At 48.9% G+C, this 26784-nt stretch overlaps 1 protein-coding gene across 6 annotated transcripts in view; it reads right to left on the bottom strand.

Moving 5' to 3' along the window:
- The window catches only part of LOC120518204 (supervillin-like), a 77543-nt gene that overhangs the window by 3082 nt on the left and 47677 nt on the right, over positions 1–26784 (bottom strand). For 4 of the 6 annotated variants that reach the window (XM_039740859.1, XM_039740858.1, XM_039740862.1 and 1 more), the window contains 20 exons: positions 26148–26710; positions 24912–25044; positions 23338–23385; positions 22771–22839; positions 22249–22320; positions 20094–20241; positions 19765–19854; positions 19351–19437; positions 16869–17049; positions 16394–16566; positions 9439–9594; positions 9161–9297; positions 8500–8647; positions 6401–6546; positions 5761–5936; positions 4664–4799; positions 4254–4542; positions 3432–3586; positions 637–742; positions 327–543 (listed from right to left, as the gene is read on the bottom strand). In XM_039740859.1, coding sequence (XP_039596793.1) covers positions 327–543; positions 637–742; positions 3432–3586; positions 4254–4542; positions 4664–4799; positions 5761–5936; positions 6401–6546; positions 8500–8647; positions 9161–9297; positions 9439–9594; positions 16394–16566; positions 16869–17049; positions 19351–19437; positions 19765–19854; positions 20094–20241; positions 22249–22320; positions 22771–22839; positions 23338–23385; positions 24912–25044; positions 26148–26710 — 3230 coding nt within the window. The remainder of the gene's footprint in view (positions 1–326; positions 544–636; positions 743–3431; positions 3587–4253; positions 4543–4663; positions 4800–5760; positions 5937–6400; positions 6547–8499; positions 8648–9160; positions 9298–9438; positions 9595–16393; positions 16567–16868; positions 17050–19350; positions 19438–19764; positions 19855–20093; positions 20242–22248; positions 22321–22770; positions 22840–23337; positions 23386–24911; positions 25045–26147; positions 26711–26784) is intronic. The other 2 variants (XM_039740860.1, XM_039740863.1) reach the window with 2 other exon arrangements.

Here is a 26784-nt window from a genome sequence, read left to right as displayed (position 1 = left end):
GAGAAACAGAAAATCCATTTATGAGAGAAAGTTGGTGCCCTGCACCCCCTCAAATGTCCACTGAGACCACACTGCTGCCTGTATATAGCGACTTTCCTACTCAATCATCATCATCCTCTTCCTTATGTGCTCACTGCTGCCCCCCATTGACATGTCTTGACAATGCCATTCCAGATGATGCCACCCTGGAGGAGTCAGGCTCTCAAATTGTTATATGGCTCCTTTCCCAACCACCAGAGCTCACATTGTAAAATAAACCTGAGTGGGGACTGACGGCTACTCGTCATTAAGATGGCACCACTAGCTGGCACTCTATCTACACTCACAACTGTCTGATGCACTCAGCCGCCGCCTTGCCCACGTCTCTAACGGCTTTCTGGGACTTGCATCCATGCCAGAGGTAGAGGGTGCCGTGGTGAGCGTTGAGGAGAACGAGGGAGACTCTGGAACGCAGACTGCAGCTGGCACAAGCCACCTCCAACAAGCTGCCCTCCACGGGGATTTCGCCTCTGACACAAAACAGACACCAGCTTTCCAGGTGACCTAATGGGCACAGCAACAGGAAAAGACAGTCAGGAAGGGTTGGTGTGGCGCTGCAGGTGACCATGCCCACCACTGCCACATAATGGTCCATACCTTGTTTATTTGTGCTCTCGCGCTCCCGGCACCCACTGTGGATGACCAGTCCTCCTTGGAAGAGCTGAAGGAAGCATGGTGGCTCTTTGCCCTGTGACACCAGCACCTGTAAGACATGTTGGCGGTTTAGCTTTGTAATCCTTTTACAAAGGATCTCTCTGGTCTTCCCAAAGATACCCCAAGAATACACCGATATAGAAATGTGCCACACAGCTAGATACCCATGCCTTTACCATCTGACCCAGCATAACCCATAACCCTGGCAGCACTGAGGACTGGAACCAACCCTGGATGGTCTCACAGACCGAGTGAATCATTCATCAGGCACCGTCTTGGGTGTAAGTCCTTCTGGACTCAAATGTCACCACACAGATGTCCACACTCTGTAGCGTAGTCGGCAGGACTTCCATTCTGATCATTGGCATGGGAGAAGTGTGACATGGAAAGTCTGTGATAAGATGCATGGTGACAAAGATGGCCAGAGGTGAGTGATGATAAAGACTGAGCCCGGGTACAAGACAGAAGCCTACCTTGGGTGGGTGAGACCCCCCTAATCCGATGTAGATTCTCTGTTCATCGTGTACCAAATTGAACCCGGATTTGTTATTTTCTTTAGCTTTGGGGCTTTGTGGGGTATGACTCACTTGGTGACTTTCTGCCATCTACCTTGAGACTCTCAGTCGGTGGTGTGTCAGATTCTCTCACCAACCCCGTCGTGTCAGTCGGGCTTCACATACAGCAAATTCCTGGGATGTTCAGTCCTTGGCTTTGTAGGACCCGAGGGTGGTCCACAGTCCATGAATTCATATAATCCAAGCAAAGATCAAAGCACCTGGTGAGTACTGAATTTGGTTTTGGCTTGATAGGATTTGAGCAGACGTGTTGGAATTGCTAATCCACAGTGTTGTGATGCCAGCTGGCATCTGTGCCACCATATCATCTGATGTGACTTTTGAGGGTTAACTGGGATTACACTAATGAGACGGAGAGGCTTAGTCTGTGAAATATCCCCGGTGGTGTCACAGAACCTCCGTGAGACCCTCCGTGTCAAGACCCCGCCTACGTTCTCATTGGTGTTCCATTCATGGCTTCATATAATTCATTTGGATTACTAGAATCTGATTGGTTCAGCCAACATTGTGGCATCAAGTGACCACAGGGCTGAGGGTCTCTGCCACGTTGTCACGTAATCCGATTGCGGCGCTCACTCCGTGGTTTCACAGGATTTCCAACAACTCTCAGTCCACAGCTTTCTATAGGTTGACGTTGGCGCCCCACACATAGCATCGTGGGGTTCTCGATGTGTGGCATCTCATAATCCGACTTTGGCTCTCATGGCTTCATCTGATTGGAGTCTTTAATCCACAGTTTTACTTCATCTCCTTGGAATTTCAAGTCCAGCATGTGTATGTGAATTTCCCCTTGGGATTAATAAAGTATCTATCTATCTATTATATAGTGCCTATCTATCTTTCTATTATATAGTGCCTTTCTATCTATCATTCTGTGCCATCCCATCATTTGACGTGGGTTCCTTCTCTAAGGGTCCACACAATGCGCTCCTATTGCTTGAAATGGCGATTGGATTTGTAACATTGTGTAGTTGGACTGAGATGTTAATTCCATAGTTTTTCCATTATCGAGGTTGGGTTCTTCTCCCCACCGCCGTCTAGTCTGACTATGGATCTCAAGCCACTTGCGTGCCCAATTAATGGATTCACATAACCTGCTCTGTCTGTGGTTTCACATCTTCTTCCTCCATGCAATTCGACTCCATGACGTCACAGAATTCCTTAAAACTCTCAGAGGATTGGCTTTGTAGATACTGAGGTGGGTCCCCCATCTCCGACATCACACACATTGGCGGAATTCTCATTCAATGGATTTTTACAATCCGGCTGATGTTCTCCACATGTGGTCATTGGTCTCCAAGGATTTGGATTTCGACCCAACTGGCCACTCTGAGGAGATCAGCACTGCCACACCTGAGCGCCTCTCCATGTCTGCTGAACACCACAATCCGAGTCTGTGAGTGCCACCTGAAGTTCTCAGTCCCTGAATCCATAAATGGTGACTTGAGTTCTCGGTGTGTGCTTGTCTCATAATCCAATTTTGGGTCTCACTTGGGCCTTCAGTCCACAGCTTCACTTCATGCCATTTCATCTTTGCTGTCCTGTCGTCCAACATGGGATCCTCCTCTCTGGAACCACACAATTCATTTTGCTTTTGTTCTTCTAACTGAGGTTCTCCTCTGGTCTGAAAAAGCCTCACATAACCTGAACGTGATGCCCCTTCCAGAGTTTTCCACAATCCGTGTTGGGTTCTTCTCGGCACCACCTTCTAATCCAACTATGGCTGTCAGTTTACATCTTCACTCCAAACTCCTGGATTCACGGAATCCGACTGTGGTGTCACATGATCGGACTTGGCTTTCCCCCAATGTGCTCTCACACGCTGACTTGGGTGCTCGTGTCACTCACTTGGGCTCTCGGGTTGTGGCATTTTCTTATGTAAACCAGATGCCCATTCTGTGACACTGTGTAACCAGGTTGGCACTTGACCCCTTGATTCCCATGTGGACTATGGACACTATGGTAATTCATTAGTCTTAAATCTTAAAGCGTGGTAATGATGAGATGGCAGATCCAGTGTGGTCAGCCCTGGTGGTGCCTGGCAGCAAATCTGCCAGCAATTGACATAAAGTGACAACATGGCGAAACATCTGCCCGCTTTTGAGTTTTGACCCGACCATCTGTGGCCCAAGAGACCTGACCGGCTACCACAAAGTATCATACCTGAGCTCCTCGATGTTTGCCAAGCTCTACCGTGGTCAGTGCCGAGGTGCCCTTCCCGCTAACAGAGGAGTGCCGTCCTTGCCAGAAGAAATGGGCACACTTCTCCTTACCAGGCCCGCTGGTACTCAGCTGCTCTGGTTTCTGCCGCTTCCCAACTAAAGGGGATTAAAAAAAAAAGAAAGAGAAAGAATTACAATTATGGCTTTAAAAAGAGATCAGGAAGCCAAGGAAAATGCCAGGCAAGCTCAACGTGTGTCCCACTAGTCACCCTAAATTGGGGTCCGTGACATGAAGTCCTTAATAAACCAACTGGGGAACACAAAGGAAAATGAGGACCACAAAAATAAGAAGAAAACCACTAGGGGGCTGCATTAATACAAAATAATCTGAGTCCCGCAGCTTTTACAAAGTGACACAAAAATACTCAAAGGAGGGGTTGGGGACCATGTGACAAATGACAAACATCTGTGCTCAAACCAAACTGTGGCACTCTGAGATCAGAAGTGTGGCCCACCATCCCTCACAAAATGGCTGGACGGGCCGTTCCTGCAGTGAACACCTGACTGTTGTGATGAAAGTCAGCACCATAACATTGGCAGATGGCATTGCCTTGGCGTCTGCTGTGCAAGTCACTGGATGGCACAACGCAGACGGCCGTGGCTCCCTGGGCAGTTTGGCACTTTCATTTTCCACACAGAGGTGTTGAAAAGCATGAGAAACAAAACAGAAAGTGATTCACAAAGGTGGAGACCATCATCACCCGTCCACTAAAGAATTGTTGACCCCTGACCTGGAGCCGCATGGTGGTCCGTCCACACTCACCCAGACACGTGACGGTGTAGGTCCACTTGATCACGTAGGTGTCACCCTCGTGGAACTGGCCTACACTCGCTGGGGGGATCTCAGCCGAGTCAAACTCCCGGATGTGCCAGACGTCGATGCCCACCGTGCGCAGCTCCGCCTGCCTCCTGTCCTCCACCTCGATGAGGCCATAGCCTCTCTGCACATTCAGGCCTTCCAGGACCATCTTGGTGGGGGCGTCACAAGGTGCGATCATCTCCTTGGCATCGAACGCCTTCAGCTCCGCCTCGGAGGTGGACACTGCAAGACTCTGCATGGGAGAGAAGACCCTTACCTGTCAGAGTCACACGTGGGTAGCGGGCCCTCCAGGGCAGCAAAAGGGCCGCCAATGCCCAAGACTTAACCAGCAAGCTGCCCATATTCCAGCCTACCTTGCTTTCCACCGCCGGCTCCTCCTTGACTGCTTTGGCTTCACTCCAGTCGAGGAACTTCTCCTTAAATAAGGCCGTCTCGTTGTGCTCTGACAGGCGCCCAAAAATAGTCCACTCCGGCCGGGCTTCACCCTCCCTGAAATTGATGAGGTCCAAAGGTGAACGAGTGACAGACACCCGTGTGACACTTCAAACGTGTGAAATGACAAGATAAAAGGGAACAGAGTGACAACGGGAAGTCTTCATCGTCACTTGGGCACTCAGGCTGGCATCTGCTGTTTCTCCACTAGTGGGGTCAAGCGTAAAAAAAAGGGGGGATTCAACAAAGTATTCAACATTCAGGACCATGGAGAGCCACCACACCCTCGGGGATAGATGTGCTACCACCAAGAGCCTTCAGATGGCAGTGCTGCCAAAACTGAACTTTTGTGTGCTCTGATTAGATGAAGACCCTCCAGCCCCCACCCAGCTGGAATGTAAGATGGCACAAGTCCACAAGCAACACCTCATGGCTGGGCAATCTCTAAACAGTCCCACAGGGCAAAAGGGCAAAGCTGTGTAGTTGTGCAGTACCACGGAGAACCAGCTGATGGCAGTGCTGCCCCTTGTCATAATATCAAGTGCTTATTATCAATGGCAGAAGTCATTAGCCCTCAGAACATAAACTGGGCATACATCTACTGGCAAAGCCCCGAGACCACTGAGGAGCTGGAAAATCGTCACTAAATCAGTGACTCTCAACCACGGGGTTACAGGCTTCCACTGGTGGGCCATGAGGTCCTGTAATTTATAATGGGGGTGGGTCACCTGACCAAGTCTAATGTGAGAAATATTTCTTTAAGAGTCCATTAGATCAAAGTGCAGAGCAAAGCCATACTGTTGTGCACTACCAATGACAACCAGCAGATGGCAATGTTGCTTAGGTCAAGATTTCATAACTGGAGTTTAACTGGCATCTTAGTCCATAGAGTTTGATCTGGCACTGAAATTGGGCACAAGTACATTGGCAAGGCCCTGCGGCTGATAGATCTAAAATCTGGGCCTACCCCTACCTCTGCTCCGCACATGCCACCCTGGTGCCCCCTAAATGTACTCACTGTGGCGTCACATCTGAACGCCCACCGGACCCCAGTGGATTGGCAGAACATCCGCTGTAGTCGTAAGGCCCGCCCCAGAGCTGCTGTCCGAGCTGAACTGCCAGCTTTCTGTCACTCAGAGAAACTTCCTTTCCGTGCCATACGTAGACCTCGCTGCCAAAGTCGAACACCAGCACCTTAAAAAATAAAAAAAATGTGAAAGCTTTAACGGGGCAAATGAAACAAAGATGGATAATTGTGACTTGATCCTATAACCAAGATGAGTCATGCCCAGGTGCCACTGCTAAATGTGTTTGGTTAGTGCCAACATGAAAAACCTCTCAGTTAATCCAGCAGGGGCACAAGCATTGCCAAGGACATAACCATCTGACCTCACTGCTGCTTGCATTTTCTAGTCAATCCAGTAGGAGGCACAATAACAGAAATTTGTGAGTCAGACAGTGAGACCCCCATACCTCAAGCACCCTCACATATTCAGTTCATTCTGTCTTCAGTTGAATAAAAGCCAGCAGCTGGCCAGGTTCACACCGTCAAGCAGCCCACTTCACTTGGCTTTGAATACACACAGGGCTGACCACAAGCTCCTGGGTAGTGGGACACTGACTCACTTACTTGGCAGAATTTAAGGGTGGGCACTGACCTCTTTGGAGCTAAGCATAGACACACTGGGAATGGATGCCCAGGCTTTCTCGTGCGGCACCAGCTTTCCATCCATCAGGCTGTAAACACAGTTGGTCTCCACCACAGCGCTCTCGTACAGCTCGTCTTCATCAGGCTCACCCGCAGCTGAAACACAGCAGTTTTGTAAGAGACAGGAGCCAACAATGGGCAGGGATTGGATGATAGGCACTCCCACAAGAGGGAGGAGCCAGACAGTAGCCCCTCCCATGTTAGGCAAGGAACTAGGTGGTAGTCCATCCCACAGCAGACAGGAGCCAGACTAACTCCTCCCACAACAGGCAGAAGTCACATGGTAGCCCCTCCCAAAGCAGACAGGAGTTCGCAGTAGTCCCTCCCAAATAAGTAGGAAATTCCTTAGAACTGCACTCCGAGTTTATGCACCTGATTATAGCCCTCTAAACCTTTGTGAATTGCTGTGGACGCCCACCACAGAGCATCTCAGTCTGAAGAGCTGAATCGTAGTGAACTGCTGGTATCAAATCTTGAACCCACAACGTTTGGCTCTGAAGTGAACCCCTTGCAGTGAGAGTTAAATGGAGGGCTCCAACAGTCTGTTGTGCAGAGGCCATCTCTGAACAGTGTGAGCGGGACGCTTCCTAGTGACATCAGCTGATCTCCTCATGTCAGCCCCCACTTCTATTTACGCAGTGTCACCATTATAGTAACCAAGTAGTTGACTGTGGCCCTGTCCCCAAATGAGCAGATGCCTTACAATAACAGGCAAGCACTTGAATACAATCACAACATGTGGTGCCCACATACGGGTATCTTTGAAAGAGCTGGCATCTGACTGTAGTCACTCCCAGAGAATGTAGGAGCCTGAATGTAGCCACTCCCCCAAATGACAGGCATTTGATTTTAGCCACTCCTCTAAAGGTAGGAGCCTGAATGTAGCCACACCCCAGTATGTAATTGGGAACTTGTAGCAGCTCCTTCATGTAGAAAGCTTCTGATTAGCCACTCCCCAAAAGGAGGGACCTTACTATAGCTTCACCTCCAACTTCCAGGCACCTGATTGTAGCCACTCCCCCAAATGACAGGGAGCTGATTTTAGCCACTCCCTCATGTAAAAAGCATCTGATGATAGTCACTCCCCCAAAAGGAGGATTCTTATTATAGCTTCACCTCCAACTTCCAGGCACCTCATGGTAGCCACGCCCCTTAATGATAGGCATCAGATTTTAGCCACTCCCCAAATGGTAGGAACATGAATGTAGCCACTCCCCCAAATGACAGGCATCTGATTTTAGCCACTCCTCTAAAGGTAGTAGTCTGAATGTAGCCAAACCCCAGTATGTGATGGGGACCAATTGTAACCACTCCTTCATGTAAAAATAATCTGATTATAGTCACTCCCCAAAAGGAGGGGTCTGATTATGGCTTCACCTCCAACTTCCAGGCACCTGATTGTAGCCACACCCCGAAACGACTGGCATCTCATGTTAGCCACTCCTTTAAAGGTTGGAGCCTGAGTATAGCCACTCCCCCAAATGACAGGCAGCTGATTTTAGCCACTCCCCAGTATGTGATGAGAACCAATTGTAGCCACTCTATGTAAAAAGCATCTGATTATAGCCACTCCCCAAAAGGAGGGGTCTGATTATGGCTTCACCTCCAACTTCAAGGCACCTGATTGTAGCCACACCCCCAAATGACTGACATCTCATTTTAGCCACTCCTTTAAAGGTTGGAAGCCGAGTATAGCCACTCCCCCAAATGACAGGCAGCTGATTTTAGCCATTCCCCAGTATGTGATGAGAACCAATTGTTGCCAGTCCATGTAAAAAGCATCTGATTATAGTCACTCCCCCAAAAGGAGGGATCTTATTATAGCCTCACCTCCAACTTCCAGGCACCTGTACTGTACTGCAGTTGAGCTCTTTTTAAAAAAACAACTTGGGGTCTCATTTGTGGAAGGTTGACCCCCACTCCACCCTACTAGTGGGTATTACATTTCTTACACGACACAATGAAAGGATAACATTGATTGTGATACCTTCTGCCACCATTACTTCATCCCCCCCCCACCCACCCATTGGGTGGCATTGCCCGTCTTACCACGGTACATTTTCTTTCCACCAAGCAGATTCCAGAAGTCGCGGGCACGGTTGTTGTCAGTGTTCACTCCCTCTTCAAGAATGGTGACTTGGGCAGCTTTGCAGCCGAGATCCCTCTTGTTTTGGATGAACGATGCCAACTCTGAAGCCTGTAAGCAGAAGGAGACTCAAGTAGCTACAGAAGCTGTTACGGACACACAGCGCCATCACCCACAGGGGGGCGCCCATTACCTCTGGCACACATACAGAACAGGACTGTTTGAGTCACTCTTGGCCATCTTTGGCTGAATGGAGGACAGGACTGCCATCTAGTGGAGGTGTGTATGGACAACACTGCCCTTTAGTCCACACCATTCCCCAAGTCAACAGGTGGATGCCAATGTGCTGGCCAGAATTGAAACTGAACCAGACCAAGACTAAAAGCTCAAGATGAAAGTTCTTTTTGGCACTGCCCTCTCAGCTGACTGGCATTTCCTCCTTCATTTGCAAACACAGGAGGGCAAAGTTAATGAGAAATGACAGTGAAACCAGGACTTGGCACTATAAAGCACAGTCACCCACTGGCATGTTGGCTCAATGTGGCTACTCCTACACAACTGGATAGTCCTGCATTCATATTTCATGCCACCCTAGTGACCACTGGTGGGTCTTAGTTGCCTGACCTTGGCCTTTTCGATGACGTTGGCAAACTCTCCCACCCAGAGGAAGCAGTGCTGGGGTGTGAGCAGGAGGAAGCAGTCGCCGCTATTGAGGGACTCGGCCGTGGGCTCCACCAGCCTGCTCTGCACGTGCCGCCGACCTGTAAGGGGACAAGAGGTCCAGCGATGTTAATGCTTTGCTGTCCACCCCCCTGGTGCCAGGGCGGTACTGCATGGTGACTGCCACTGAGTTGGGCAGCTTAGTCAAATGGGAGTCACAACCCCCATGTCCCCCCACTTACCTTTAACTTGAATCAGCATCAGCTTGCTATATGGCAACCGGCTATTGTTGGAGACCTGCTCGGTGGACTTGACGTTGCGCAGATTGACGTTTCGGAAGTTCTCTTTACTTGCCAGGCCTGCCAAGGCCACGTCTGCGTAGCGAGAGTGTTTGGCCACTGCAAACAAGCAAAGAGGCTTAGGCTTCTCCATGAAGAATGACCGATCTGTCCAGCACTTTACCAATCAGATGGTTCTGAACATGATGAGACAATTGAGACAACGTGGCTGACGTAAAGGGGCCCACCCCCCCAAGACGAGGAGACACCAAAGTGTGGCATTTCTGCCTACTCTTTAAATGCTTGGCACATTTAACCAAAAAAAGAAAAGAGGGGTCTTTACCTGCACAGAAAGTTTAAAAAAAAGTAGGACCCCGGTGGTGGGCATATGAACCAAACCAGGACACTCGAGGCCTTACCGTTTCATGGCCACCTTCATATGGGTGAAGATTCTAAGTGGCATCCAAGCCAATAAAGGCAAACCAGGTGTCCCCTAAAAGTCACAGCTGCTTCACCACACATTGTGCCACCCCCTGCATGTCACCATGCCAAAGGAACACCAGGACCCCAGTGGGCGGCGTTTTGAATGAACTACTGGATCTTACAAAGCGGTGGGGTGTCCGAATGTGAAATGAGGAGGCCAAGGCGATTACATCGACGGGATGGAAAACCGAGGATTCGTACACAGCACATCGAGACATTTTCATATAGCGCCTTTAAGCACCCTGCACAATTGCAAGACACAGCAAAAATCTCAACAGTATGAGCCCTGGCACCTGAAGTGATGCCCTCGGAGCCAAACAGAGAGTGTGAAGTGGGAGCTGAACATGGGGATTTATATAGCGACTTACAGTAGTGAGGGGACACTCCGGAGCCCTTTATAGGAGGGCATAAAATGGGCTGAAGAACTGATTTGAAAGGATCATACATAGAGTCCCCAGTGAAAACTGATTTTATATAGCGCCTTCCTCTAGTAAACACCTGACAGGTGAACAGTGATGGTGGGCATTGGCACAGCTTTAAAGGTAACACAGAGAAAAACATCCACAATATGCACACCAGCAGCCAAAGGGTCCGGGGGGCGCTGGGGTTTGAAGGGGATAAGCAGTGGGGACTGAAGCTGTGATTTTAAATTAACAGTTAAAACGCCCACAAATCACGGATTCTGCACGTGAAGGGATGTGCACAGAGAATCAGCAAGGATGACTGAACCTGCGATTTTTATAGCGCCTTTCTACAGTGAACACCACCTCAAGGCACACACACGTGAAAATGTTGTCCTGTTATGAATAATGTGAACAACAGCAGATGAAATGATTCACTCCCACAAGGTGTGAGTGATGGAGGCTGAATGTGTGATTTTTATATAGTGCCTTTCTATAGTGAAAAGGACCTCAAGGCTCTTAAGAAAGCAGTTGATATAAATTATTTTAAGGATCTGCATAACTGCAGGTAACTTGTACAGGTCACACACTAAAACACCTTAAGGCACTTTATATACACACAATAGGTAGAATACATTGAAGTGGTCATTCCAACAGATGGTGCACCACAAACATTTGTAGTAATAAATGCATTAATACAATTGTTTGTCATGTGCCAGGTTGGAACAACAAATGCAAAGCATATATCCTTGTAATATATTATTTGGTATGGGATTTGGAAAAAGCAGTGTCAATGTTTGTGATGTGCCATCTGTTGGAATGACAAATGAAATGCATATTATTACTACAAATGTTTGTGATGTACTATTGGTTGAAAGGATAGAGACATAGCAACCTGAAGGACACACAAGACATATAATTCTTTTATTTAGGTTGTAGATGCCACATGGGCTGGACGGACATCCCGGCCAGGAGAGGCGGTGGTTCCTTACCCAAACGGGAGGACCAAAAGGGATGGATGGATGGAAAACTCACTAGGTAAGAGAGATGTCACTGGAAGCTTTTTATTCCCCCAGCATGCTAGATGGCAGCAGCTCCAGATGTCGGTGCCCCCTAGGAAACCAGCAAGGCATGCTGGGAGATGTAGTTCGGCAGAACAGAACTGCTGGAGTCACTTGGGGTCACGAGAGGGCGTTGCAGGGAGACAAGTTCCCTGTTATAATGGACTTCCATCGGACAATCGCCCTGGCACCGGATGTACTCCCGGGTCTGTAATAAAAGGGACCGCACTTGCTTATCCAGGCGAGTCAGAGCTGGGAGGTAGTGGAGTGACGCTTGAGTGGAGGGGGTAATGCAGTAGGAAGTACGTACTGTGCAGAGAAAACTCGTGTGACGTATTTGAGGTGATTTGATTAATAAATCTACCTTTATTTGAACCCAGGACTGTGTGTTCGTGTTGGGGTTTGGGCTTGCTGGCACCCTGGTGTCCATCACAAGGTGGACTTGCCATGCTACCCATCCAAGACGGGTTGCATTCTAAGTAATTAACATACAGTCCCTGACAAAAGTCTTGTCGCTTGTGTACAAATTGACCTGAAGTGCCGCTAAAATAGATTTCTAATCAAGATTTTGTTACAAGAAATGGCTCATTTCAATCCCATCAGCTTTTGTAATAATGTTTCAGTGCAAAACGAAACTGACAAAAAGTATTCTAATATTCACAGCTTGGTAAAGCCCATTGAGTCCAGACGTAAGTGTTGTCGCTTTGTCATAGGAGCTTCACCTGTGACTAATAATGGATCACTGAGGTCTCAGGTGTGTATAACAAGAACCCCAGCACACTAGACCTTCACATCAACTGCAACTAGAGCTCCGCAAACAGGCCTAAGACTCACCCGGAGACTAAAGTGCTGATCATCAAGAGGCTGATGTGGCAAACACCTTCAATGTGTCTCAGCGTCAAGTTCAGAGGTTAAAAAAAAGATCTGAAGAGACTGGAGACGTTTTTGACAAGCCCACGTCAGGAAGACCCCCGCAAGACAACTGCTCGAGAGGACCGTTTGTTGGCTCGAAAATCCAAGGCCAGCAGAGCTCCACGAGACCTGGTCACCTGAAGTCCCTGTGTCAACCAGAACAGTTTGTCGGATTCTGTCTCGAAATGGCCTCCATGGTCGAATCCGTGCCCATAAGCCAGCACTAAACAAAAGACAATTGAAAAACCGTGTGGCATTTGCCAAGGCCCACAGCCTGCTAAAAGGATGGACGCTGGAAAAGTGGCATTAGGTCTTCTGTTGAATTACACCACAGTCACCGCAAATATTGCAGGAGACCTACTGGAACCCGCATGGATTTACCCAGAAAACAGTGAAGTTTGGTGGAGGTAAAATCATGGTCTGGGGTTACATCCAGTATGGGGTATGTGAGGGATCTGCAGGGTGGAAGGCAACGCCAGTAGTCTAAGATATCAAGAAATCTTAGCTACCTCTTATAGGCAGCAGGATGGTCCTCCATCGCATACTTCCATCTCCACATCAAAGTTCCTTAAAGCGAAGAAGATCAAGATGCTCCAGGATTGGCCAGCCCAGTCACCAGACATGAACATCATTGAGCATATGTGGGGTAGGATGAAAGAGGAAACCAAAGGACATTGATGAACTCTGGGAGGCATGCAAGACTGTTGAAGTCATCAGGAATAGCCAAGACATCAATAAATTGGATGAATGGATGGATGCTGTCCTTCAAGCTCATGGAAGTCATACAAGATATTAAATTTGGATCTCACAGCACCACTACTTAATTTGCTGACATATTTTTGGATTTGCAGTAAAGTTGTTCATTTTCTGTACGGGCGACAAAACTTTTGTCTTGCCCCAATTGGACCTTTCTGTCTTGATGAAATGAGAAATCTTTTTTCAGTGAAACTCATTTATTTCAGTGCATTAAACTCATTTGGGAGGGCTTTAGCTTTTCATGTGAGCGATTTTCTAATGCCAGTTGATTCATTAAAAGTCAGGTTAATAGCAGGAGTTTCTACAAAATAGAGAAGCGACAGGACTTGTGTCAGGGACTGTAGATCTCAGTGTTAACGTTTGCAGTGAACCATCGTGGAATGTATTTTGTAATGCACGTAGTTGTAAAATGCATTGCAATCGTCATTCCAACTGGTGGCATATCATAAACATTTGTGGTTGGGAGGTGCCATCTGTTGCAATGACAAATGCAATGCGTATGTGTCTGCTATATGGCATTTGGTATGGAATTTGTAAAAGGAGTGTTAATGTTTGTGATGCGCCATCTGTTGGAGTGACAAATACAATGTATGTCTGTTATATTGCATTTAGTGTATACACACATATATTGTACATATAAATATATATACACACACACACACACACACACATAAAACTTTAATAAAAAATGGACAACGGTCACACCAACAGCTGAAGTGGTCCACTCAGGGTCACACAGAGAGTCAGTGATGGAGACTGAATTTGTGGTTTTATATAGCGCCTTGCATGTCTGCCTCATTAGGCAAACTGAAGGTTCAGACGCTCTTATTTGCTTCTCTACTCAAACCAGTGAGTCCAGTTTCAGGATCACAGGAGGAAGGAGCCTATTCCAGCAGCATCGGGCACAATTCAGTGCAGGGCATTAGTCCGTCACAGAACACAAACCCCAGGCCAGTGTATTTTTTTTTCCATTGAGCAGCCACACACATTCTGGGATGTAGGAGGGAAACTGCAAAAATACAGGGATGGGGGGGCAACTCCACACAGATGGGGAGAAGTGGGCCTTGAACCCAACAGCACTACCCGCTGTGCCAGCATGCAGCTTGGGTATTTTTTTCTTTCCTCTGGTCCACGTGCTGTAGAAACGGGCAGGAGGCACAAGTCGTTCCCACACTTTATTGCACAAATTTCTACCCCCCCCCCCCCAAAAAAAAAGAAAAGCAAAATCACCCCATTCTCAATCAATATAGCGCCTTTCGGGACTCAAATCAACATAAAGTGCCCTGCATGGTCAATACACAGAGACATGCAGTCCTTTGAAATCAGTTCAGATGGACAGACAGAGCGCCGGGACAAAAATCAGGCAGCATCAGAAATAAGTTCGGGAAAAGCCGAGAATATTCCAGAGATGTCTGCCAGAGATGAAGGACAGGGATGGCGACTTCAACGGCGTGAGGTGACACCTCACAGGGTCAATGACTACCTCCCGACCCGACAGACGGACGTCCAGCAGTTCCAGTCTTTACTTTACATGACTGACTGATAAACGGACGGACGATTCGGGGCCCATCACGGCACAAGAAGTCGTCCTCTTCATCAAGCGCCTTTCACAGGAGAAAAGCTTCACACGCAGCCAGAAGAAGCAAGAAAGCAGTGGAGCCATTGAAGAAATAAAGGCTGATGAGAAAGAGATGAGGAGTGGGGGGTCCGAGAAAAGGAAGGAGCGAGGGACACAAAGCAGGAGGACCAGTCTGAGAGCGTGGAGGGAGACAGAGCTGGAGGTCATGGAGGACTTCATAAGGAGTAACAGAAGATCAGGGCGATTATGGGGGGTGTAGAGGAGTCAATTCAGAGACGCATGATGAAGGTGGAGGAGGAGGAGGAGGCGGCGTCTCAAAGGTGTTGGAGCTCATTGAACCAGGGGGAGAAAGAGGAGTCCCAGGTACACAGACAGGATCAGCAAGAGCAGGAGGTGTCACTTCAGAGGAGCAGGAAGCCGTGGAACTTCTGGAGAAGATGGAGACCCATCAGAGCAGAGGACGAAAAAATTAGGAGAACCAGCTACAAAGATGAGGAAAGAGCAAAACAAGACAGGAAGATCCAGGAGGAGGAAGTAGTCGTCATTTTGGAGGAGCTGGAAGTCACAGAGCACTGGAGCAGGAGAAGCTGCCCCACCTTAACATGAGGTAGACGAGGAGCTGGAGCACTGGAGGAAGTGAAGCAGAAAACACAAAGCAACCTCACCTTGAGATGGGCTCAATGAGAACGTGAGAAGTCATTGTGGGGTTGAATATGAAGACCTTAAGAATGAGGAAGAGGAGGAGTGCCAAGTACCAAGAAGTGGAAGGAGTGAGAGAAACAAGAAGCTCATCCAGCAGATGTCAGCTCAGGAGACGAAGCTATCTCAGAGGAGCAGAAGGCCAGTGAGCTCCAGGAGGAGGAGGAGGAGGAATAAGAAGAAGAAGAGTCCCAAATACACAGGAGAAGAAGAAGGAAGGAGAGAAGAGATGAGAAGATCCACTCAGGCCTACGTTTAGGAAGAGCGAGAGGAGTCACTTTAGAGAAGCAGGAGGTCGTGGAGCCTCTGAAGGAGGAGAGGAAGTTGAAAGACACAGAAAACTGGAGGAAAAATGAGGACTCCCAGATACACAGATGAGGAAGGAGCAAAACAAAACCAGTGGGAGATCCACCCAGATGGAAGTTCAGAACCCAAAAGGGGGGCGATGAGTCATTTAGGAGCATCTGGAGGATGAGGAGGAGGAGAAGGAGTCACCTCAGATGGTCCATGGAGCTCCAGACTTGTTTAAGGGCACGGGAAGTTCCTTTGAGGGAAGATAAGGTAGGTCCATTATAGAGGAGCCGATGGCGAAGAAGTAAAGTGAAGAAGGTCATCAAGCTTCACGAGGAGAAGAATGGAGGAGAAGAGACGAGGAGACCCACCCAGACATTCGTTTAGAAAGAGCAAGAGGAACAGACGGCTGTGGAGCTTCTGAAGAAGGACAAGCCCATTTGGAGGAGCCGAAGGTCACGGAGCATCGGAGGAGCTGCAGCTACACGGCAGGAGGAGAGAGAAGCGGCTCAATCTTGACACGAGTGGTTTCAGGAGAGCAGCAGGCCATGGAGCATTGGGAGGAAGAGGAAAGGGAAAGCTGACAAGGAAGCTAATTGAGAACAGCAGGAGCTTCAAAAGCAGCAGAAAGCAACCAAATGAAGACAAAGTGTGCAATGGCAGCTCCTGCCCTTCGCATTTTTTTTTTAGTAGTTTGATTGTTTTAGGGAGGAAGAGCTAACAAGTAGCCGACCTACTTCTCTCCACCTGAATCCTCTTGGCTTCCACGACGGCCACGTTGAGCCGCTGCTCGATGTAATCCTGCCGGATGTCATCCCTGGCAGCCAGGGCCTTCAGAGGGTTACGGGACGCCTGGGTTTTCCGGGTTGGCCTCACGGACCGTTTGTGTTCAGCCACAGAAGATGTGAGCCTACAAACAAAGGAGAAAGAGGGAAGATCATCAGAAACCACCAACGTGAGGACGGAAAGTACAACTCCTCAAGAGAGCAAAGCGAGGACCCAACTGGAGGAGGCCCTGCCATCTCAAAGCAGAGCCAAAGGGCGCAGGAGAGCCCAGTCAACTGTCAAACGCTGCCCTCGTGTGGCTCATTCCTGCATTGCAGTCACCATCTCTCTGCACCTACAACCACACCAGCATACTGCACACTCAGGCCGACCCCCCCTAACCCTAAACCCCCTTTCACCCCAAGCCGACAGTGCCCACTCACTCACTTTGGAGTGCCCGAGTCCAAGATGGTGTTGAAGTCTCCCTGCACCGCTGGGACAGCGTCAGACGTCACAGTGGAGGAGGAGACCCCTCTGTAAAACTTGCTGAACGTCTCGTCGTCCACCTTCATCACTTCTCTTACACTCTCCGTGGTCACGGTGATGGAGGTCTCGTGGAATGCTGCACCTGCAGGGGGGTGAACAAGGAGGAGGAGGCACTGAGGACATGGTGCTGCCCAGCGCACTCGTGTGTCACATTGGATTGGTGGTCATTAATCAGTTTGTATGACCTTCATCTCTGGTACCTCACCCCCTTTCATTACAGAGTGGAAGGTAAAGGTGGGCACCTGTGCCATCCTGCTGCTGCATCCCGAGATGTCAGAGTGATTGGTGATGAGGTTCGAGGTACTCAAACTGAGAGCCAGCGTTGAGCTGTGATGATTCTCAAAGCACCCCCAGGCACAATCCTGAGACGTGTCAAAGCAGGTGCCCTAAAATGAGGACAGAGTGCCAGACATACCCTAAGGTAGAGGAGGGTGCCTCCATAGGACAGCAAAATAAAGCACAGGCAGTTCAGAGGGCACCATGAAAAACGGAACAGACACCAACTGAGCCATCCTGTCAAAATAGGTGCCCTAAAATGAGGACAGAGTGCCAGACACATAGCAGACACCCTAAAGTAGAGGAGGGTGCCCCCCCCCCCAGGACAACAAGACACAGCACAGGCAGTTCAGAGAGCACACATCACAACAGCTGGGGACATGAAAATGGGGACAGACACCAACTGAGCCATCCTGTCAAAATAGGTGCCCTAAAATGAGGACGGAATGCCAGACACAGGCACCCTAAGGTAGAGGTAGAGGAGGAGGGCGCCCCCACAAAGGGCAACAAGAAACAGCGCACTCATCACAACAGCTGCTGAATGGAAGGGATATGAAAATGGGGACAGATTCCAACTGAGCCATCCTGTTAAATGGCAACAACCTCAGAAAGGAGAGAGCGCCCCCTAGGGCAGGCGAATAGATACTGCAGATCCTGCAAGTTGGGGACAAAGTGAGCCACCTTTGAACGGAGAGAAACAGCGAAGGCAGTCCATTACAGAGTGACACATCCTGAAAGGAGCTGAACAGGAGGGATTTGGTGGTTGGAATCGGCTAAAAACACAAAATGAGACCCCCTGGCAAGTGTTAAAATCCAAAAGAAGAAAACAGCACCCTCTAGGGTAGAAGAATAGCTACTGCAGACTCAGGCCATTAGGGGGCAGCACATCCCATTAGCAGTGAGGGACAAACATAAAAAAGAGACATTTCAAAAAGACAACAGCGCCCCCTAGGTCAAACAAATGGATACTGCACAGGCACACCCTTAGAGGGCAACAAATCCCATAAGCTGCTGGTTGAGGACAAGGTGGGTGACAAAACACAACAGGAAAGGGGCAAAGAAAAAAAAAACCAAAAAAACAGCAACATCTTCAGAAGGAAGAAAGAGCGCCCCCTAGGAGAGTCAAATGCATACAACAGATGCACACAGTTTAGAGGGCCACATATCTCAACAGCCCCTCTAAAATTAGGAGACTTAGATATTTGGAAGAGACCCTCAGAAAGATGAGCTCCCGTTAGGATTTAGAAATACAGCAGAGGTAATCCATCAGAGGGCGACACATCTTGGCAGCCTCTGAATGATGCGGGGCTGGGGGCACAAAGTGAGACCTCCTGTCAAGCAGCAACATCCTCAGACAGCAGATGAACAGACACTGCAGATGCTGTCCAGTAGGGGGCGACACGTCCCATTAGCTGCTAACTGTAGACAAGGAACTCTCATCAGAAAGAGGAGAGCGCCCCCTAGGGCAAACAACTAGATATTGCACATGCCCACCACTACTGGAGGGGGTTGGACACGAGAGACTCAGACTGAGAGCCATGTCAGGCCACAGAGAGCGCCCCCTTAAGGGCAGATGAATACAAACATTTCATCAGATGGACTCCCAGGGTCCAAGAGCTGAAAGTTGGGGATGGAGACACAAAAAGCTCCCTCATGGATACCCCTGGGAGAGATCCTAGAGGAGTTAGGGAGGAGGGGTTCCACATATCACTAGGCCAATGACTGAAAAATGGAGGCCACAGGTGATGGAGACACAGCAAATGCACCGGATAGGAAACACGGGGATGAGGGCGCCCCCTAGGAATCATTAAAGATACTGCAAGACAAACCAATAAGGAGACGGCACTGGAGAAGGAGGGGCAGGAAAGAGGAAGACACGGCAAACTGGGACGGCTGTCAAGCATTAGGGACAGCCTCGGTGCGAGGAGGGCGCCCCCTAGGGCGAAGGAGTGGGTACTGCAAGGGCTGTCCATTAGAGGAGCATACTTCATAAAAGCAGGAGAGTGTGGTGGGAGTGCCCCGCCTACCCCCACAACCCCCAGGGCCAAAGCAGTAGGCAATGCAAATTCTGTCCAGGAGGGAGCTACAGTGACTATGGTGGGCCTACCTTTATTCTGCAGCTTGTCCAGGAACGACTCCAGCTTGTCCAGTCTCTTGTCACCTTCCACCTGTGAGTCAGGCTTACTGGAAATCTCTGAGGCGAGAGAATCAAACACTTGGGTTATCTGCAGAGAAATCATTCAGGTTTAAACAGCAGAGCTTTGGACACTTTGGGGGGGGTCGGGGGTCACCGTCCAAACCGGACCACTCTGATTTGACCACCTGAGCCAGCCGCAGTGAGCAAATGGAGTGCAGATGTCGCCCCCTAGTGGCGCTTCAAGACTGTTAAAGGGGGTCAATATGTCATGTCTTGCCGTCCCACCCTCTATGGAGTTCACAAACCTTGAGGCGGCGCCTTTCTATTCTTGTCCCTTTGGCTGGACTCTGTGGTGATGGGGTAACAAGGGTGCAATGAGCTCACCTTCTAAAGGCTTAACTGGTGTCCCAGCTGGAGTTTTTCGACAGTGGAAAGCCGGTGGGATGTCTTGGGCAGAGACAGGAGACACCAAACCTGTGGAGGAGACACAGAAGGCCCAGTTATGGCACTGGCTCATCGTCACAGATAATCCCACCACAGCTACATGATGTCCTGAGAAGCAAGGGGGCATGCTAGTCCAAATCCAAAATCTGATGAGATGAAGCACGCAGCACATCTGGCTCAGGACCTGGCAGTGCCACCTAACACCACAGCCCATTCAGCAGCTGCCAGGTAGCCCGATGTCCAGCCACACTGGACTGCACAAGACTGACCTTTCCTAGCCATGCGCCCGGCCACAGTAAACTGCGTCGAATCATTGGCGGCCCCCTTTCCTTTGGTCTTCCACTGCTCCTCCCTCTCCTGGAGGCTCTGCATCCTCTGGGCCAGCGTCGTCTTCGTCTCGACTTCAGCCGCTGTTTTCTTAAATTATAGAAAAAGATGAAAAAAAAAAACCTAAGGAGGGAATTGGTAAACAAATCCTTAAGCATTCACAGCCCACCCTGACTTGTCCTTGCAGGCACAGCCCCTGCGTGGCCCACCCTGACTTGTCCTTGCAGGCACAGGCCCTGCATGGCCCACCTTATATCCGTGCACCACAACCCCTTACTCATTTGAGGCAAGACAAGAAGCCAACAGTCTGGAACGCCACATCAGCAGCTGACCGTCTACATGAGGGGTGTAGGACGTTCCACTGCAATATGGTTAACATTGTAAGACTCGTGAGGACAGGCGCTATATAAAAAGATGGACTCAGTTAACCAAACAAGTGCATGAAGTCCACTAGGGAAAGGCGCTATATATGAGAACACTGCACTGACCCCTGGGACCACAGTCTGTGCCACCCCTTTTAATCAAACCAAGTATTTGGAACTCATGCCCACCATGAAAGTTGCTATAAACATATCTTGGCATACTTTCCAAAAGATTGTGTTGATCACTCAGAGACTGTGCTCACCACGAAAGGCACTATATTAAACAAACAATCCACACAACTGGAATCCATTTATATGAATATTCATGACTTCACCTTAATGGAACCTACCATGCATTTGATATACAGTACAGTGCTGCTCATTAGGAAAGGCGCTATATACAGCCCCTGCATACCGATTATGTGAAGTGCTTCAGTATTCTGCACTTATCAGGACAGAGTCTATATATAAAATAAAAGCTGCCTGCTGGGCCTGACCCATCTCAGTGGATCATACAAAGGGTCCGCTCCCAATGAAAGGCGCTATATAAGGCATTGCTGCACATACCAATAATTATGCTAAGCAAGCTCAGATTATAGTCACCACTGAATTGGTTTCAGCTGCTGATACTCATAGAAAATGCTTCTTAGGAAAGGCGCTATATTCAACAAAGGCTTGACCTCCCTGCACTACCTGGGGGATTTCACCTCAGCCATTTCTACTTTTGAGAGAATTCTTCTGTGTATGATGATATACAAGAATGAACACGATAATCACACTGGGATCACGTTTACCAGTAAAGACGCTATAAAAGGGCTTCACCTCAAAAATAACATTCAGATCAAACTCAGCGAGAAAGGCGCTATACAAATAGAAGGGCTGACTTCTGGATGTGACCCACTTATGGATATGCAGCTCTGACAATCTTTATGATCAAATTCAGTACCTTCAGGTAATAATCAGGCACGATATATCAATCTCTGCCTATAAGACTGATTATATTAATCAGAAGGAAATTTCACATACAGAAGCAAAGGCGCTATATAAGCATAGCTCTAAATTCTACCGATCTCTGAAATTACGTTCAGACCAAACTGATCAGGAAAGGCGGTCGACATGATCCACCTCAAAATAATCTTTCTGATCAAGCATGTTGAGGTACTAGTCAATATAAAAGGCGCTATATACTGTGAGCATCCCGTACCTTCATCTGATTCTGTTAATCCCACTGAGGGAGGGAAATCTAAAACAATAAAGGCTGACTGGTGGTCTTAACCCACTGGTACTCCGTCTCCATGAATTGATTAGTTTTTCGGTCAATGCTTATTAAGAAAGGCGCTATATAAGCATCCCCATAAATGAGTTGGAGGAAGTGAACTCTGCACATTAAAGGCTATGGCAGGGTATAAGTCACCTGTACTCCGTTTCCATGGATATTCACTTCTTCATTCCATTGGTTCACACAAAATGTAATGCTCATTAAGAAAGGCGCTATATAAGCATCTCTGCACACGGTACTAATTATATTAGGCACTTAGAGATTATTTATATTAGGAAAGGCGCTTTATAAAATGAAAGGCAAAAAATGTATTTTTTTTTATAATGCATAACCTCTGCAAGGCTAATGTATCCTAGAAGGATGCCCACCATGCCAGGCACTACATACCACTATGGCCGAATGCCCGTTCTATGCCAATGTATGTACAACGCACGTTGTTCACATCACAAGTCTCACCTTTTGCCTCCAGGTTGGCCAGGTGCTGTTCTGACCAAAGGAAACTTCTTGAACTTCATAGGATAAGGTGGACTTGATGGAGGGGAAAGAGAAAGAGAGAAAGAGATAAAAAGCAGAGCGGGCTACGAGCACAGCCATCAGGTACCCGCCACTTGGGGGGCGCCCCAAGCCCTTTGCACACTGGGTTATCTTTGGCTGCAGCCCTTGATGTTATGCATGTAGATGGGCAACCAGACTCCATGATTAATGAGTGTGGGTGGGCACATGAGCCATGGGGGGGAACTGGAGGAGGGGGCATTGAAGGAAAGAATTTAGGAAATAAAATCAGCAGAACAGTAGGAATTGGGGGTCCCCCCCCCCGACCATAAATTGACCTCAACACCTCCAGCAAGTCTGAAGCCTGGTGGCGAGGGTCCAATGAATGTAGAGGAGCAGCTTGTGTCTATGGGGGTTTTCAGGGGCAAGTGTTTACATGAGCTGATGGGGGTCCCAAGGAGTACACACACCTAGTGCATCGCTCACCTGATTGTAACAGACTACAAACTGGGATTTAGAACCACCAGGGTTAAAGATGCAGGAAAAGACCGGACCCTGCAAAAGAGAGAAGAGGAGCAGAAGAGGAAGATGACAGGTAAGGTACAGAGAGACAGAGAGGGGGACAACCTAGCGACCGACACACAGCGCCAAGGGCTCATGCGGCACACAGCCACACCAAGGACTTGTTGGCAAACCACAATGCAATGCAGGGGGTCAAACGAGGATGGCTTGGCATTACATAAATGGCATCACATCAGGACCAATCACCGTGTGACCCAATGTGAGTCAACTCCCACCCTTGGCATCCCCCTCATGAAAGGTGCTATATAAAAGGAAAACCTGTGTGCCATGACTTTGGGAGATGGCACCACCAAAAACTGCAAATGACCCCTATGAAGCGCCTTTGACACATCAGGGGTCCAGGAACACCACACTGCATTTCAAACTCAGCAATCCACTGCATGACAAATTCAAACGGTGAGATGGCACTGCCAGGCAGACATGCACACACAGTACAAGAAAAAAAAGAAAGACTCATGCGGAGGTCCTTACCCAACAAAGCAATCCCCCCGGAGAGCTGTTAGGAGTGCCCTGGTCGCCCTACAGGACCCACAGAAAGGGGGGGACAAAAGAGAAGAGGGGCACAGTGAGGAGAGAAGACAAAGGAAATGAACAGCGCCCCCTATGTTCATCATGCAATAGCCATTGCGTGGGCACAGTGCCCCCTCAGACGTATGGTCAAGGACATGTGAATGTGGCACGGTGGTCCGAGTTTAGTTTCATGCACAAACATAACCAGTGTGTCACTTGCATTTTCTCCCTGTGCCTACTTGTATTTGGATTCGGGTTTCGTCCCACTTCTCAAAGATGTGCCCAGCCCCCCACCAACCACCTACTCACCGTGTGTATGCTTGTGCCAACTTCACCCTCCACTAAGAACAGACATGTGCTCCTTTAATTCACCAAGTACAGATGTGTGCCAATCCCACATGCAAACCTCTATCCATTAACATGAGACACATATCCACCGCAGGCCTATGCCAACACTTCCATCCATTGAGATTGGGCATGTGCCCACCTCCCAACCTCCATCGAGTAACATTTCTTGTATGGAAACCCACCGACCTGTGGAGCGTTGGCATATGACTGCTCCTCTATGCATAGAGATGAGGCACATGCCCAGCCCACAATCTCCGCCCACCTATTTGAGTGTATGCCTGTGACAAGCCCACCATTCATGCTCAGCCCTCATCCACCAAGTATTGATGTGTGCCAACCCCACATCCAGGATTGGACCTGTACCCACCCCATCCACTTAATGAAGACGTATGCCATTCACTCCATCCATTAAGATGTATGTGTTGGTTTAATTCGCCACCTATTTGTAATGTGTGCGTAAATATGCCAAGTGACGGACTGGCATCCTGTTTTGAGTTGGCTCCTGCCTAATATCTGATGCCGCTAGAAGAAGCTCCACCAGTGAGGTAAAAGGATAAGTCTGACATGACACGCCCACTCTCTGGCCACGCCCCCTACTTGATGTTTCCCGACAGCTACAATTACAGTCCAGTCTTAATGACGACATTTGCCCATTTTTATTTTTGTGCCACGTCTGGGATTTGCAACTTTGCCCTATATTCTGCCCACTGCCTTGAACCCGCATCTCCTCTAGCATACCCTGTCCATGTCTGCTTGTCCCATTTTGAATTCCCCGATTGTTTTTTGCCCCATTCACCTACATCCAGTGAAACTGCGTGTAAGGTGGGGGGGGTCATACAACTGATGGAAGGAGGCACTGCAGGATAAAATTGACTCCAGCTCACAAAATGGAAGGAGAGGAGAAATGCATCTCCATTTATAGGTTTCCGATGAGACCACCAAGACGTTTCTCAGACACAAAGCTTAAAAAAAAAAAAAAAATGTTGGGTCCATCTGGACGCCATGCCAACCCAGGCGGTTTGAATTAGTGGCACTTCTCAGGGGAGGGAAGATGAATCAGCACGGGCGAGGGAAAAAAAAAAAGTCATGGGAAAGAGTTAAAATAAATATAGAAAACGGGCAGAGGAAACGGCTTCAAACACGTGCCCCCATCCCCCACACACGCACCCCACTGCCGGCCCCCTCACCTTCTTCTTCCAGGCGCTCTCGGCGTCCTGCAGCTGGCTGTACCGCTCGGCCAGGGAGACCTGCACCACATCGCTGCGCCGGCTGCCCACCTTGCCCTGCTGCTCCCCCACGGATGATTTCAGCTGTGCCAGCCTGTGGATGATAAAGAGTAGGGGGGTATCCTTCACTTTTAATGGAAGGGAAGGCACCCAAACTGTTAGGCCTGGCATGAACTTGAAAGAGGATACCATCTGTTAGAGCTCCCTCAGTCTCAGGACCAGGAGGAGTGGGTGTCTTATTTAAGGGAGGCTGATGATTAGAAGGCGCTATATACATTTGGGGGGTTCAACTACTAGCTTAACAGAGGAGGTCTCGGACTGACAGCCCACACATCAAGTCATTAACAAGACATTTATAAAACAATGAGGTTTTAGAGGTGTCTGGTGACGGAATTGAGACAGGCATGTGCCAGCTAACCCACCAGGAAGGACGAGAAAAATGAACAGCCAACTCTATCAGAAAATGACAGTGAAAGGCACTATATAAACTAAAGGCTGAGTTACAACATCAGGGGATAAAACAAACATAAGCAAATCTCTAGTACCATATACAAGGTGCCACCTCATTTGTGCCCTGCCCGTCTGTCCCTAATTTCAGGGAGGCCAAGAGGAGGGGATGCCTTATTTAGGGGAGGCTGAAGACTACAAGGCGCTATATACACCTTATACTAGCTGAACAGATGAAGTTTTTGGACTGGAAGACCCTCACGTAAAGTCATTAACAGGACATTTACATAAAGTCTGTGCCCAAAGTAGAGGCGTCTAGTGATGGCACCGAGACTGACTAACTCAGGATGAGAAGAGGGGACAGCCAACTCTGTGAGTAAATGACAGTGAAAGGCGCTATAAAGTAAAGGCTGAACGACAATGTCAGGGGATAACACATAACAAGAACAATGCAATTAAGCTTGATCTAGTATAGTGCCATTCACAAGGTGGCACCTGGCATAATCTTCACTTGTGCTGCTGCCAGTCTGTCTTTAATTTCTGGGAAGCTGGCAACTGCCCATCATGCCCAGCATATTTCTTTTGTAAGCTCATAAATAAAATGTGCTGCTCCTACAATTAATGGCCGATTTATAGCACCTTGCACTCTGCTTTCTAAATTACTGCCAATCAGGCAATGTGTCTTGTTGACAGCCAAACCCAGACAGTTTAGCACACAGGTGGCGCGGTGATGCCACTTTGCTTTGTTACCTGGACTGAAGCGATGCCCCCTGGCTCAAACAGAGTTCATCTCCCTCAGTTGGACTGCATGTAGATGGCGAGTGGCACATGTGGCTGGCAGGCAGGTCCTCAGGCTGGTGGTGACAGGTGGGTTCAGGTGAACTGGCCAACTCTGGCGGAGTGACTTTGGCCCTGTTCTGTCTCCAGGGGGCAGACGTCTTGGGCTCTTCCCTTGCTAGGTGGTCACTGTGGGTGTCCCCCGGACTCAAAGCACAGCCGTCAGGTTCATCGCTTGGCTTCTGCTCTCTGTAGCGTTTGCAGGGCACTAAGCTGCCCACCTCACCATCGGTTTCTCGACTCTCCCAGGCCGAGCCGGGCACTGTGGCGTCACTGGTGGGCATGTCTTCAGAAGAGGCCTCCTGACTCAAACTCACTGTTCTTTTTTTCAGGATTCCTTTCAGTTCGTGAGATTCAGAGTCCCAGCTGGGCATCACTGGGTTGGGGTGAGGCTCACACATTGGCTCCACTGCTAGTCCGTGGCTCACAGTGGCAGGATACACCTGCACTTTCCTCATCAGGCAAGTGTCCTGCAGCTATGGACGATAAAAAACACAAAGTCAGGATATGGTCAAGTGGGCTGTGTGCCACTTCAAAATAAATCTGCTAT

This window comes from Polypterus senegalus, chromosome 17 (genome assembly GCF_016835505.1).
Source record: "Polypterus senegalus isolate Bchr_013 chromosome 17, ASM1683550v1, whole genome shotgun sequence".
In the NCBI taxonomy this organism is placed as follows: domain Eukaryota; kingdom Metazoa; phylum Chordata; class Cladistia; order Polypteriformes; family Polypteridae; genus Polypterus; species Polypterus senegalus.
The sequence above is the reverse complement of the archived record's forward strand: the minus strand, read 5'-3'. Positions and strand labels throughout refer to the sequence as shown.